The 15448-nt window shown below is 38.5% G+C and overlaps 1 protein-coding gene across 1 annotated transcript; it reads right to left on the bottom strand.

The window, feature by feature from the left end:
- Positions 1–2072: 2072 nt before the first annotated feature.
- LOC128732316 (uncharacterized) lies at positions 2073–12198 on the bottom strand. Its single transcript, XM_053825561.1, has 2 exons — positions 12169–12198; positions 2073–4487 (listed from the first exon to the last, which is right to left on the bottom strand). The coding sequence occupies exons 1-2, from the start codon at positions 12196–12198 to the stop codon at positions 2073–2075; spliced, it is 2445 nt and encodes an 814-aa protein (XP_053681536.1).
- Positions 12199–15448: the final 3250 nt, after the last annotated feature.

The raw sequence follows: 15448 nt of genomic DNA, 5'->3' as shown, positions 1-15448 counted from the left end.
CGCTGGAAAGTCGTAAAGTTTAAAATTCGAACCCTTGACACTTCAACAGCACTGAAAACGAAAACTCGAAAACCGAAAAGGTGTTGAGCAAAAAAGTAATCAGTCGAAGGGCATGATACTTGAAAAGTTGAAAAGATGGAAAATCGAAGAATACAAAGAATTAGTTGTTGAGTACTCGTTAAACTAGTGTTCTCTAGTGGATTACCTACAAATGGCCGAATCACGAATGGCCGAAACACAAATGACCGAAATAACAAATGGCATAAAGTATCTAACGGCCGAATCACGAACAGCTGAATCACAAATGGCCGAATCCTGAATAGCCGAATCGCAAAAGGCTGAAACACGAATGGCCGAACGTCATATTCGGCCTTCATTAATCAATGATGCGGATCATCACAGAGCTGTGAGTGGAACAAAAGGCAATAGAGGGGAAAATTTTAAAGGTTTTTCTGGGGGATCAAATTCGCGGAGAGAAATAGATGAAAAAATTTATTCAAAATGTGTAAAGTCTCACAAACTGAGCAATAAAAATTTTGTTAATTTAGGCATTCCGGCAAAATTCGGCCTTCTGTGACTGTTGTTAGAATTCGGCCATTTGGATTTCGGCCATTTGTGTTTCGGCCATTCGGTACCAGCCCTTCCCTAGTGGCCCGCTGATATTAAAAAACGAACCATAAATAATATGCAATTCAGAACAACTTCAGAATTATTTGTATTGAGAGGCCGAAAAGCAGAAAATCAGGAAGTCAAAAAGTCGAATATTCATTAAGAGCGCAAAGAGTAAAAGTCTAAAACATGTTTAAATCAAAAAGTCGTAGAACTCTGAAGATTTAGAGCTCTGAAAATTATAACAGTGGAAATGCTCACGTTTTGATGTTTCGAAAATGAGGAAAGGTCTGAAAACCGGTCACAACAAAGAATAAACAATTTGAAAAATAGAAAACGAAGAATAGACCGAAGACTTGCTGAATCTAAAAGTCAAAAACCTAACAGTCGAATGAACGGTAAGTAGGAGAGTCAAAAGGTTTAGAAGTACAGAAGCAGAAAAACTGCAAAAAAGCGGTGAAATTCAAAAAATTTAAATACCAAAAATCGAGAAGTAGAAAAGGTCATAATTCAAAAATTCAGAAAATATTGATGAAAAACCTGAAGATAAACAAAAACAGTAAAACGTTGATATTTGAAGCCGAAAAATTGAAAAGAAAGAGATTCGAGAAATCGAAAAATAAAATTATCAAAATAGAAAGATGAATGCCAAAAGTCGGAAAACAATTAGACAACTTCGAATATTTACTAGAAAAGTCCAAAAGTTTTTTACCTTAAAATCGTAAAATCTAACATTTATAAAAATAAAACGCAGAATAGGAAAATGTTCCAAAATTTGAGGATTTCAAAAGTTAAATTTATGAAAATCGAAATGTTTAAAAACTATAAGTTACTATAAGTGGGGCGTAATAACGTAGAATTTATTACTGCTTTCAGTAGAGTGATTAAACCTACTTGAACTTCTGCCATGACTCTTCAAGAGGATATAAAGAATAGTGGGCCTCTTGACGGAATTCAAATGGTTGACTACTGAACATAAAGCAGCTATGTTTGAATCGAATTACCAGATACTTTAATTTTCTTTAAAGTTCTCGTTCAACACTCGAAAAACAGAACATTCGCATCTAATGTAAATATTGGGACATGTGAATGGTTTCTCTTTTATACTTACCTTGTCCAATCGCTAACGTCATTCAACGCTTCAAAGCCATCAGCCTACTCTGATGTATTTCCTTCAAAGAAGAAAGCCATTATTCATGTTCGATCGAATATCTTTGGACTTTAATTTCTTCCTAAAATCTAACAATCTCTCACTACTCTACGACATGTAAACAGAACAAGAAAAGAACGAACAGAGAACACAGAAAAAATAACACTATCTACACAGAGGTCTGTCAACAAACAACAAAACTTGAATTGAAAACAAACGGAACGGAAACGAAAACGAAACAAAAAACATTACGCTAGTTTCTACTACTCACTTACACTTACAGTCTTCTTCTGAACCGCTGCTGGCTGCTGACTCACTCCTCGCCTAGGATCTGCACACTCCGCACCGGTTTCTTGCTGTAGCCGGGCGACGTGGCGGACGTGGTCTGCGGCCGTGGCACCGATCCGGCAGGGACGAGTCCCGTCGAGAAGCCGCTGCCCACACCCGGTACACCAACAGCGCCACCGCCACCAGCAGCAGCACCACCGACAAGGAACGACGTCGACGGATCCTGCTGAATCGCCAGCATCAGCATTCGGTAGAGCAGATCTTCCCGCACCTCCGGTGGAATCAGCTCCGGTTGAGTGCCCTGGTAATGGTGATCCTGATGGTGATCGATTCGTGGTGCGAACTGAGGCTGATGCTGTTGTGGTTGTGGCTGCTGGCGACGTCGTTGTAGCTGGTAGCCTTGCTGTTCCGGACCGGGGTACTCGGCTGCGGCTTGCTGTTGTCCGGCTGCTGCAGAATACTGACGGGTTCCCGTCGAAGGACTGTACAACGGGTTTTGATAGCGTGGATCGAAGTAGCCGGCTCCGCCGTTGAAAAACGGTGGTCGTGGGATTTGCGCTGGATAGCCGCCTCCGGCGGCTCCGAAGGGACCGGGAATGAATGGTGGTGCTAAGGATGGACCACCGTAGTAGGGATTGGTGTAGCCTCCGAAACGGTATGCTTGAAGTTGTTGTACTTGCTGATGACGATAGATTAGCAGTTGGAGGATTCGTTCGAAGTCCCTGGTTGTTAGAGGACGTTCCGGGAAGTCGTAGTATGGACTTACTGGGGCCTGGTAAGGGTTGCGGTAAGGGTTGTAGGAGTACGGTACCGGGTACGATTGTTGCGGGTAACTGTGTGCGTTGGGAACACTGTTAGCGGTTGGTGCTTCCTGTTGATTCTGAATGTAGTGCGGTGGTGGTGGCGGACCTTGTGGTCTTCGTTGTTGCCGGTAAGCTATGCTGTTGTCTTCGTCGTCCGAAGGGTAGTTCTCTGGGTTGATAGGTACCGGTCCACGACCGGATGGATCCCGATAGAAGGAAGCCTCAGCGGCAGGAAACCCGCGGGCATGAGGAGGAACACCCAGTGGTACGCGATATCGCTCGGGACGATCTTGAGCCGGTAAATATCGGTAACTTTCACGCGGTCGAAATTCTATCGGTCTCTGCCGATAAACCCGTCGTTCGTCTTCAGCTGTCTCGGTCACTTCACGGTTCGAATTAGCCGGGATCTGCACAGCAGATCCAGGCGTATCGGTTACGTAACTATTCTCCGAGGTAGGCTCCGTAGCTGGTTCGTACATCACCGGAGCAGGTTCTTGCTGCTTACGGGGGGGTTTAGCATACACTCGCTCGGTTGTAGTCTCCGGTCGTTCACTGGTTAAAAGATTCTGAAGTTGCGCAGCGCGCTGTCGAGCCGCCAGCACTGCCACGGGAATTCGAGGAACCGGTGTTGTCGTGTAGATCGGCCTCAGGCCAGGTGGGGTCGCTGAAAACAGGTTGGCAATCTCTTCCCCAGCGGATTGTCCATAAACGATCTGCTGCTGAGCCTCGTACTGTTCTCCCGAATCTTGGGGCAGTTGTCTTCGCAGAAAATTACCTCGCAGAGGTTTTCTCTCCAGCTCGCGCTGTCTTGGCGTTACGGATTTCGAGTAGATCCGTGTGATGTGATCGCTACTCTCGAGTTTCTCAGGTCGTGCAAGTTGTTCGATTGTTTTCGCCATCAGCGGTAAGGGAGTTGGACGGATGATCAGCAACGGTTTGGGTGTTTGAACCGACGAACTTTGGCTGGAGGCCATGGTTGCTTCTGAAGAGGAAGTGGAAGTTTCCGTCATTCGCGTCATGGCAGGTCGTTCCGTTGTGGAAGTCGGATGTGGTCGCTTGCGTGGGATGGTCTGAATAACGCTGGTCCGCTGAGGTGTGACGGTGGAGGTTGAATGGTACGACGCAGGTCGTCGAGTCGTCGGAGCTCCGATGTGGCTTCTGTTGAACTTCGGTGGAATGTGAACGACATCTTCCGTGACAGGTGCCGGTTGGGTTCCCTTGATTCCCGTGCTATTATGTGCGTTATACGACACCCGCTGAATGTCACCATTTTCGTCAATATATCCATAGGTTCCTTTGATATTACCCAAGACGTCACGACTCTCGATCTTAAACGTCCCATCCTCCGCTTCATAGCCCACAGTATACGACCCATCGTTGTTAATCTTCCGAATTTGTTTGATAATTTCTAGCTTCTTAGGATCCTTCGTTTCCGCCTCGGAGAGGTCGGATTTTTCACTTACCACGCTCATCGGTTCGTCCGCTTCGGTTTCCGGTACATCGACCGGGAGAGTTGTGTGCGTCGATTCTAGCATTTCGTCCGTTGTCGTAACCGCTATCGCTTGCACCGAACCGAGCCGGTTCAGCCCGGTTCCGGCGGTCGCCAGCATCAGGAAGATGATCAACCGGGTTGATATCTGTCGTTCGGGTGAAGGGAAAGAAAAGAGAAAAGAAAATTAAGAGCCAGTATTATATCAGAAATAGATTTGTGTCATTTAATTAATGATTCATCACAGCCGACGATTCATGTTTCTTTTAACAAGCTGTGCGACTTCTCGTTTTATATACTTTTTCTGTATCTTACTATTACTATTTGTGCATATTGTTTTGATTTGATTTCATTTGCTTAAATATCAATTATATGAATTTAAATTTTGAAGAACTTTTTTGAAATATTGATTTTTGCATCACCCTAACGTTGACCTAAGTCATCATGTACTGAGAAAAATTGGCTTGTGAAATAGAATTGTGACAGAGGTATTTTCCGTATTTGTCAACAGGTCCATGGACCCAGGAGGTTATGAGCCCAGGCCCAGGCTCTCGTTGATCGCCGTTCAATCTATCACTCGATCTAACATTTCTGCCCAACGCTACAAAGCCCGTTCCCGGGTGGAAGGTAGTGTCACTGCTTTGGTAAAACTTTGAGTTTCCATTTATCATCCTTGTTTCGTCGCTTAGGTCGATGCTGTGGTTCCGATTCCTGTATGTTTGAATCTTAGCTCTAGTGCTGAGACATCACGTTTCTTAATTCAGCCGTTCAGCCCGGATCAGACGCCGTCGCGCGCCGCTCCTAATTTGGACCAGCAGCGTCTAGCTAGGTTGAGTAATGTAAACCCGTGAAAAACCGCCCCTGAGCGGGCGACAGACGCTACTGGCTAGTAAAGCTACTCCTCGACTCAGCGTTGCCAGACTTTGCTGAAGAAAAATCCGCTGTTTTACTTTACCGCACCTTTACGTCATGTTTTCCTCCAATTTTCGCTATATTTTCGTTGTTTGTTTGTCATCTATTTGCTGTCTTTTCGTTGTTTTTTGTGTCATCTTGTGGTCTTGTCGTTGCCATTTGTTTGTTCTGGTTTGTCGTATTTCTGTCATATTTTATTAGTCTATTTACCATCGTTTGACATATTTTTCGGCTAAATATTTTGTGCATAAAAATAATACTTTTTTTTGTTGTTGTTTTGATATCTTTTGGTCGTAATTTTGTCGTCTTTTCTCTCAATTTCATCATGTATTTTTTGCCATTTTCTCGTCGTTTAGTTTATATTGTATTTTCGTCGTCGTTTTGATATCTGTCTGTCATATATTCGTCATCTCTTCATTGTCTTTTTTGTACGTTTTGTCGCCTTTTGACGCTTTTAAAATGTCTTCTTGCGTTTTTTGCCGTTTTTTATGCTCATTTTTTTGACGCTGTCGTATTTCCATATTATTTTCGTTGTATTTTAGTCGTCGTTCGCCATGTTTTCGTTGACTTTTAATCGTATTTTAGTCCGTTAATTTAGTCATCTTTTCATCGTCTTTTTGCTGTGTGTTCTGAGGCTTAAAACAGCTTTCAATCGTTGCGTAAAAAGTGTGAAGTTTTCCAGTTACTTGATAATAAAGAACAACCCTTCTTGCTTGACAGCAATAATGCAATTTAAAGTTTTATCGCACTACAGAAATCACATTAGGAACTGTCAAAATTTGTGAAAAAATAGAAACGAATATATTTCGCTTTTTTCCCGTTTAGTTATTTATTTGTTTGGACAGTCTGCTTCGAGTCTGTTTTATCGAGCGCGTGGTCGTGGGTTGGAATCATAGTAGAATCAGGTCGAATGTCAAAGTGACGCTAGCATGGGCCCCTCACCACCCTTTCTCAATGTTGAATACACTATTATCCCGAAGAAGTCTATTAACAGTGCAAAAATGACTCTTATAGGGAATGCACTGCTTAGCTGCGCTAGGAATAGCTATAATTGAGGACAGCACTGGCATGTGGAGCGAGATGGGTAAAGTAGAGTAAGCATTTAAGAAGGATAAACCCAATACGCGCAAACCTGCATAAAATATTTATAATCTTATCGCTCACTCAATAGTGATAGCAGCAAAAAAAATGTAGTGCACGTTACAACAAACATCCGGGCAATATCACAATAGATCTAAGGTCTGGCTCGCAGGGATGAGTCCATACAACAAAAAAAAGGGATAGGATGCTCCATACTTGAACTTGAATGACTGAACTTGTAAAGTAGCTTTTTTATAATGCTTGTTTATTTCCTTGCTTTCTCTCATTTTTTCAACCCTTTCGACGAAATATTTCGTCCAAATGATTCGTCCACAGATGCTCCAAACTTCGAATATAAATGGCTCGGTGCGTTGCGACTATAGCTAAATTAAAAGATATGATTCCGTATGACCCATTTACCGACCCATGGTTACCACAACATGCCTATATGGTCACAAACTGAAATGATTCGGTACAATCATTGGTGATGAAGTATATGATTCGGTACGACCATAGATCAATTAAAGCATTCGGTACGACGTACGATCATTGATAAGTAAAATGAATCGGTACGATTATTGTTCAATGAAGTATATGGTTCGGCACGACCATAGATGGATGAAATTGTTCGGTTCGACCATTGATGAATAAAATGATTCTGCATGGCATTTAATTAAAACTGTACGGTACAACCATTGCATTGATAAATAAAATACACTAAAGTCGCTTTTTACGCGGCTTTTTTACGCGATTTTTTTTACACGAATTTCGGAATTTACGCGGTTTTTTTTTCGCAATTTTCCGTTTTTTCATGCGAATTACGGAATTAACGCGGTTTTTTACGCGATTTTTGCAATTCACGCGGATGTGCTCATTTAGACTATTTTTTCGCGTAGTGTCGTAATCCACGAAGTTTTTTTACGCGAATTTTCGGTTTTTTTACGCGAATTTTGGAATTTACGCGATCTTGATTTACGCGGAACGTATCCTTCGCGTAAAAAGCGACTTGAGTGTAGTTCTGTATGCCACTGAATTGAATGGTCCGGATGAACCATAGACAAATCAAATATTTTGGTACATTTATTGTTGAATAAAGTATATGGTTCGGTACAATATTTGATAAGTAAAATAACTAGGTACGAACAAAGTTAATAATTTACCGATCGAAATCAATTTATTTATTTATTATAGTCTAGAGATAAAGTGTGATTTCAATGATAACTATCTAATTAAAACATATGAACATATGCACTAAACTAACAACGCTTATTTCTTTCACGAGACACAATAAAATCAAACATTTCGTAGCAGCGGTTCTAAATTAATCAGCTTGTAACAGTTTTCGTAACTCGTTGGGTTACGTGCGTCGCGCCAGCGTAGGAGTCGCAGAGCAAACCGAATAAATTTACCCTGAACCGCTTCAATCCAATGAAAACTGGCCGGTGCTGTAATTGGAATCGCACTCGACGCGAGATTGAGAGTTGTGGCTTTAAATCTTACCTAAACAGTCGATTATTTTTCACAGTTCACATATCATTTTCCCAGTTCTTCCCATGTTCGTTCTTCACAAAAACACTCCCTCATAAAAAGTACCAATGAATTTCATTTTGGAAACCAAAGGAAGAAGATGGCCAAGCACTTGGAGACATTTAGTGACATCTCGTGATTTATATGGTCGAAAGCTGCAGAAAAGTCCGTACAAATGGCGTCAACTTGATTCCCTTTTTAGGCATTGCACGGATGATAAACGATGTAAAGGCGATTAAATTGGTTGTCATCGAGCGCTTTGGCATAAATCAACACCGGCCAGCCAATTAGCTCAAATATTTAGAGACCGCACTTTAGGCAGCAATACCACGGTAATCAGCAAAGGATCGTTTACACCCCCTTTTTGTGCAAAGGGAAAACAATGGAATCCTTCCAGCACTCAGAAAAAAAACCTCCGTCGTCAATGAGATATCGAAAACTTTAACGGTAACCCAAGAGTATTTAGAAAGCGTTTCATGACTACGAAAAGAATGCCAGCTAGACAGCATCCAGTTGTGGATTTCAAATGTTTCCCAGCAGAGATTACCACATCGCTAGTAACGTTGAACAGGAAATTGGAAACGGTTAAACGAGTAACGTTACTTGTGGCGGCATTGGAGAAAACGCTACCGAAATGCGTGCGAAAAAAAAGTCGGTAAAATCTGCGACTGACTTCGCTACTATAACGCCGTCATATTGGAAGGCAGTTCAGATTCTTTCCGTTGTTCATTGTTCCGCTTGTGGTTGGTGTTAGCATGTAAACCAAATCATTGTTGACTAAAATATATGGTTCGGTACGACCATAGATGGATGAAATGGTTCGGTACAACCATTGCACAGTGGGGATTTTTTTTGCAAAAAAAAGTCCTTTATCTCAATATCTTCAAATGCCGCTGGACTGCATTCAATATTTTGATGTCTAAAGAAAAGTATCTGTGCCTATCTAGCAGTTTTGGCCAAATGAAACGAATTTTACCCTACTTGTCTAGAAATACAGAGATGTATTGATCACTAACTCTGGAACCCGCTGCGATAAAATCGATCTTTTTTCGTCTGAAGAAAGTTAGCTTTATGTAGATTCCGATTGCAGGACATTTAATCGCTGCAAAATTAGTTATTTTACCCTAATTAAGATTGCCAGAATAAAATAGCATGAACTTTCCCAAGCAACACAGCTTGTTATAGAATAGTATAACGTTACATACATCAGCACTTCTCTATTACCAGAAAAACGCAAAAAATTGAAGTCTAATGAAACAACAATTGAAAGAAGTTTGTATCAAGTTATTTCATACCATTTTAAAACGTTATTATAGCATAAGCTACATCTTGTTCTTCCAGTAGTTTAAATTTAGTAATGGAGACATAATAAAAACTTCGTATTGACATGTTGACAAAAACAAACATTATTCATTTGATATGAGCTGTCAAATAAATTCATGTTATCACAAAACATCTCAAAACCTTAATAATAACGACACATGTTTTCAAAGTACGCTTATAGTACTCTTAAACGACTAATTTCCATGAAGATTATTTTCTAACTTGTTTTGTGTGTTACTTGGGTTACTTGACCAAAACAAACAGGTTCTGTGAACAAACACCAAACTATTCGGGGGGTCGACAAAAGAGGGAGACGGTCTCTTACAAGGGGAAAAACCCGATTTAATCCACCTAGTGGTGAAAGGAACCTTTGTTATACGGTCTTACTTGCTATTTGAGATAGAAATCGACACATCTTCTGAACATAATTCATCTATCGGTTAACGTTGCGTAGTGCGTTGGTTTACATAAAATTTTTGAAAATTGATTAAGTTTAGAAAATTTGAACAAAATAGGAACACTTAAATTTTGATAGATCTTTTTTCATGAAATTGCTGAGTAAGGATAAGTAAGTTGTTATTAATCTGAGTAAGTGCAAATAAAAGTAAGTTGTAAGAGGAAATCTTATCCTTTAGCGTATGAATTGTCTAGTAAAGGTCTAATTTATAGGTTTTTGAACTATGCATAGTTTCCTGTAATGCCATTCTATTTGAATCACATCAATAGAGTTTTCTTGAATAATTTTCATTAATTTTGATTAACTTTCGGTTACTCACGCTGTTGTATTTTATACATCACGTGTAGGTTTTTCAACGCCATATTGTTATAAAGTTACAAATCGTTGTTTAACTAACGTATAGGGTAAGAACCCCACAATTCGCCCTCCCATTGGTATTCCCGTGATTTAACTCAATATATAGTTGAAATATAAGTTGTTAGTTTAATTTATATTCATTTTAACTCAGTTTTCAGTTATTTGAATAGAATTCGTTGTGTTGTTTTATGTATTTTAATGATTTAATGTGGTTTGAAAAATAGGTAATGTATTTAAGACGCGATTTTTCCATTTTCAAGAACGAGCACGAAAAATAAAATTGAGGAAAAGTAATGGAAAATCGTATCTCTTTGCACTTTTTTCGCATCATTTTGGTTATATCTGTTTCAAATTTCATAATTGTGCTTTTATTTTGATATTTTATCGCAATTCTGCTGAAAATAGAACATAAATGCACTGGGCGAAAACTGGGTATTGTAAATCATATGAGTTCCAAAATTCGCCCGGGTCGAATCTGTATATACTTAGCCGAACTTACTTGCGTGAACCAGTTTTCGCCCTCATCTATCAAATATATGCAAATATGCCACACATAAGCAAATGCAAGTCACAATCGATTAGTTTGTTCGCTGATTTATGTTTATCAAAATGGTGAGTAAAAAGTAAAGAATAAATAATATTTTGATGCAGAAAGCACATCATATCTTCATTTGAATTCGTCTAACAAAAGAATTACCTGCTAAACATGGGCTAATGGGGTTTCTACCAAACGAACTGTTGAATTAGCAATAATCGACATCGAAATTGATAATAAGATTAAAACCGCACGAATTAATAAGACGCGCATAATATTCTCAAAAATCACAATTTTTCTTGTCATGAGAATAAATCTGTCATGAATAAAACTTTGAAAAGTATTTAATGTGCAATGCAGACAACAAAGAAATAATCGTGTTGATAAAATAGAATATTTCGATAATATCATGAAAATTCTAATAGCTTAGCATTACAAACCCGGTCTAACCAAAAATGCTAGTTAAGAATTCCAAGTTATGTCAAAAAATATCCTAGTTGAGTAGGTAAGATGGGTATGCTTACCAGTTACCAGGAATATTTAATACTGTAAACCGACATACCCAGTTACAGACAGTGATTTACTAAACAATTTTTTTTCTTCATCTTTTTATTGACTATATTAAGCAGTTAAGCTTAGTTATTTCTTGGGGAAGAGGTTAGGTTGTGGACTCGAGTCTCACCTTCGATTAGTCAATATATATAGCCGAATATCAAGATTTTCCAGTTCAACTAATTTTTTATTGTTCACAGTAAACATTTACTCTTTCCCAAAAAATTACTAAACAATGATATAAGTAATCAACAAAGGACCAGAAAAAGCACTATTCATTTTAAATATCTTTGACGAGTGTCAAAAGCCTTATTTTACTGCAATGAAAATAAACATTTAGTAAAAACCCACCTTCTCTGTGTTTTTTAGTTTTACTGAATCAGGTATCAGGAGGTGATGATGATCAGTTTATTTCAATTTAGATTAACATTTAACGAATTCCTGATACAAATTGATTGCCATATTAAGCACTGGATAGACATAATCTTAAAGTTAAATAATAGTAACAACAATTCTAACAAAATAATTGAGGTTATTTGGGAAATTTGCAACAAATAACAAGTGGGCGAAATCTGGGTCACATGGGGGACGAATTTTGGATCGCTATGGGCGAAATGTGGTACTAGAGGTTCCTGCACAAAATTGGCTTTTTTGCTATCAAATTTCAATTTTCGCGATTCCTAATAGCCAAAATAGATAGAATATTAATATATAGTCCTACTTGTCTGAGTTCAGGGCTGATTTTATAATAATATGGTGATTTATTCATTTTACAGCATAAAAACTTGATAAAAGGGGCGAATTCTGGGGTCGTTACCCTATTCTTCAACAAACTTATTGTGAGCAAAATATCATAATTATTCAATGCATTAATAATTTAAATTGTTGGGAACAGGGATGGCACCTCCTCAGAAGAAAAAAAGAGAAGAGAAAAATTCAAACTGTGCTCAGTCTTCAACGCGATTTATTCTGCTCCGTTTCATTTTAACTGTGCTCTTTCTTGCTGAACGCAGTTGTATGAGCAACCGCACACTGTGCTACTCATTGAGGAGAATGTTAATACCAGGGAATAAAATTTTCACTCACATGTAGGATAAACGTATTTCGCTCACCCATTCTTCTCACATGACAACTAGATGTTGTAGTTATCTGTTCGTATAAAGCGGAAGAAAAACATTTTTCCGCTAAAGAAAGAGAGTTGATAATATTTCGTTTCATTTTTCCCTGAAAAACATTTATCCTCTCTCACTAAAGGCATGATAAATAAATATCGCAGGTAGACTTGGCGCGAAAATCTAATGCAATAATAGGTATATAACAGAAAACCATGGTGATACTCAAATACATAAACTCGGTTGTTTTATTTCACTCTCTTGTTGGCTGGTTGTTTGGTAAATTCAATAGCAACCTGTGCATTTTCGTCTCTGGAAAAAGGCTGATACAGCTTTATCCTCTCACACAAAGAGAGGATAAGCTCGTGTTACGAAAATTTAAAAATTAAACAAATCATGATCGTGTATTCCTTGGGATAAATGAAAGTCTTGGTAGCCCATGCTCACGAACGACTATACATGGGTATAAAACATTCTCGTTTCACATTTGTTCAGTTTTTATTCGTAGTAGGCAAAATTCATAGATTATCGCGCGTTTGAGAGGATAAATTGAATGCCTGGTTAATACACTTTGAATACGTTGATGCGATGCGCTGACGTATGACAACTACGGGTAGTTTTAACATGGGTAGTGCGTTGAGAAAAAACGACGATTGTCAGTAGCGGTCATTGCCATCAGAAAAATATTAATCCATTAATGCAGTTGAATCTTACATTACATTACAGTTGATTCTTACATTTAGTATATTCAGTTGAGTTTGGCTTCCCGTGAACGCAACTGCATCATATGGTTAGGCATGTCACAACGGCAACAGTGCGAAAAATGTTATTTAGATATGGCAACATTTGAATTCCCATACATTTGCTTCTTGACGCGTACCAACAGGAAAGTCCCATTATAAACAAAGGCAATTCTCCGCTAAGATTCAAAATATAACGACTTTTGATTGTCTTGACGCCTCTGAGTCTATAGTTGCTGTACGCGCACCGGTTGTTTTGTTTCCACGTTTACTGCTGTAGCTACCGAGAGGACCGGGAGCAAAACCGAAAGTTGCTCATTTAAAGAGCGCATTAAGAAGTTTTTCTGCGCGTCAGTTTTTCTCATTGTGTTTAGTCTGTTTCTCATTGTGTGGATTTATTTCTCATTTCTGAAAGCAGTTCTGCTCATTGTGTTGAACAAAAAAAGTTGCACTTTTTGCACAATGAGTGAGGAAATAACAAGCCTGGTTGGGAAAATGTATGCAGCAAAACTATCAACAAATGTAAAATGTTTAAAATGTATCTGTCTGCTGGTAGTCAAGTAATTCGGAGTCAAAATTAGGGTATTCTTTATAATCAAAGTTCTACAGTTCGTAAACAAGCAAACATACAGGTATTTCAGCAAAGTTGTGTATTTTTACTACTTGTACATTGTACATGTACTACAACATGAAAAATTACAAAAAGAGCAAAAATAGAAAAACTGATTTTACAAATTCATATACAATAAATAAGATTTTTTATCTTCGCTGCAGAGATAGAAGGTTCCTGTCTTTAGCAAAATTTCTTGTAATAATAGGCTCTATAACTTTGCAAAACACATCACAATGTCAACGAAGAAAAATATTTTTTTATTTTACTTTTAGGGGGATTAATCAAAATTTAAATTCCACCAGACGATAGAGCTTTCAATTTCAAGAAACTCTTCCAAAGGTTCGATAAACCTAAAACCAAGTTTTCCCAGTCAAAACCCCAGTGCACACGTTTTCTTTGGTTTGGGGCTATTGTGCGCGCGAGTAACCGTGTTATAAAAGTTGGCGCGAGTGTTCGAGGATTAATATCTTTTGACCGGTAAAACCAATTCTTATGAAATTTTGCATATATATTCGTAGCGTCAAAACCTCTCGTATGATATTAAAATAATTGAGATTAGGTAATTTATCTTGGTTAAAATCATTATATATTATTGTTAATTTTGGTGTGGTGTATACGGTTGCTCATAACTTTCAAATTAAACGTCCAATCAAAAAATCATTCAATAGTGATCTATTAGGATATATTATCTTTCAAATGAGACTAATAGCGCATAAATCGGTTTGGCCGTCTCTAAGAAACAGGCGATAATTATTACCTTGTCAAAACAGGTTTTTTAAGCATAACTTTTAAACTACTTGTTTGTTTTCAATTAAAAATTCCTGAACAATTTAACTTTAATAAGGGCTTTCATTTGATACTAAGATCGTTGAAATCGGTCATGTAGTTTCGGAGAAACCCGTGTCACGTATTTTTCACATTTTTGCTTATAACTTTTAAACGAAACATCGTGTCACGAAACAACTCAATAGTGATCTACTAGACTATAACACCTTTCAAACAAAAGTAATAGCGAACGATTCGGCTCAGCCATCTCTGAGAAACAGGCGATAGAAAAAATCATTACATACACACACACACACACACACACACACACACACACACACACACACACACACACACACACACACACACACACACACACACACACACACACACACACACACACACACACACACACACACACACACACACACACACACACACACACACACACACACACACACACACACACACACACACACACACACACACACACACACACACACACACACACACACACACACACACACACACACAGACATTGCTCAAATCGTCGAACCCTATCGATTGGTATATGTGACTTGGCCCTCCGGGCCTCGGATCAATTTCGTGTTTTTCTACCAATTTTTAAACCTTTGTTATAGTATAACAAAGGTAAAAAGGTTGAAATGGAAAAAAAAGTGCGTTTCGCTTACAACACAACAGGAGGGGAACTGACAAAGGGAGTATACACATTCAAATGAAGAAAAAATGTTTTGTTTCATACATTACAAAAATTTTCGTTACAATAACAGTTATACAAGTGACTGAGAATGGTGAATGACTATTGGTTAAAACCACATTAAATAATAATAATAAAAAAGTGACTGAGAGACAAACGGGCTCCGAGTAAGATCAGGCAATCAGCTAGTCATTGACTAGGGTAAAATGCCGTTTATTTGACCAAAACAACAAGAAGCAACCATGTGTTGTAAAAAATACCATGTCGTCGGAGCTTACATATGGCGAAAAAAGATTAACTTATACATCTCTTTATCCCTTCTTATGGCAAAAACTGCTGGAAACAGATGCGAGATCAAAAGATTGATGATGATTATAACATCAATTTTAGAGGTGAGTGCTTGTTTGAATATTTATTA

The sequence above is a fragment of the Sabethes cyaneus genome, chromosome 1 (genome assembly GCF_943734655.1).
Source record: "Sabethes cyaneus chromosome 1, idSabCyanKW18_F2, whole genome shotgun sequence".
In the NCBI taxonomy this organism is placed as follows: Eukaryota; Metazoa; Arthropoda; class Insecta; order Diptera; family Culicidae; genus Sabethes; species Sabethes cyaneus.
The sequence above is the reverse complement of the archived record's forward strand: the minus strand, read 5'-3'. Positions and strand labels throughout refer to the sequence as shown.

What these genes read in the sequence shown, in the direction of transcription:
- LOC128732316 (XM_053825561.1), bottom strand. Translation starts at nt 12,198, where the DNA reads ATGGGTGAGCGAAATACGTTTATCCTACAT. An exon ending in GAAATACGTTTATCCTACAT is followed by an intron (nt 4,488 to 12,168) that starts GTGAGTGAAAAT and finishes CCCGAACGACAG; the next exon opens with ATATCAACCCGGTTGATCAT.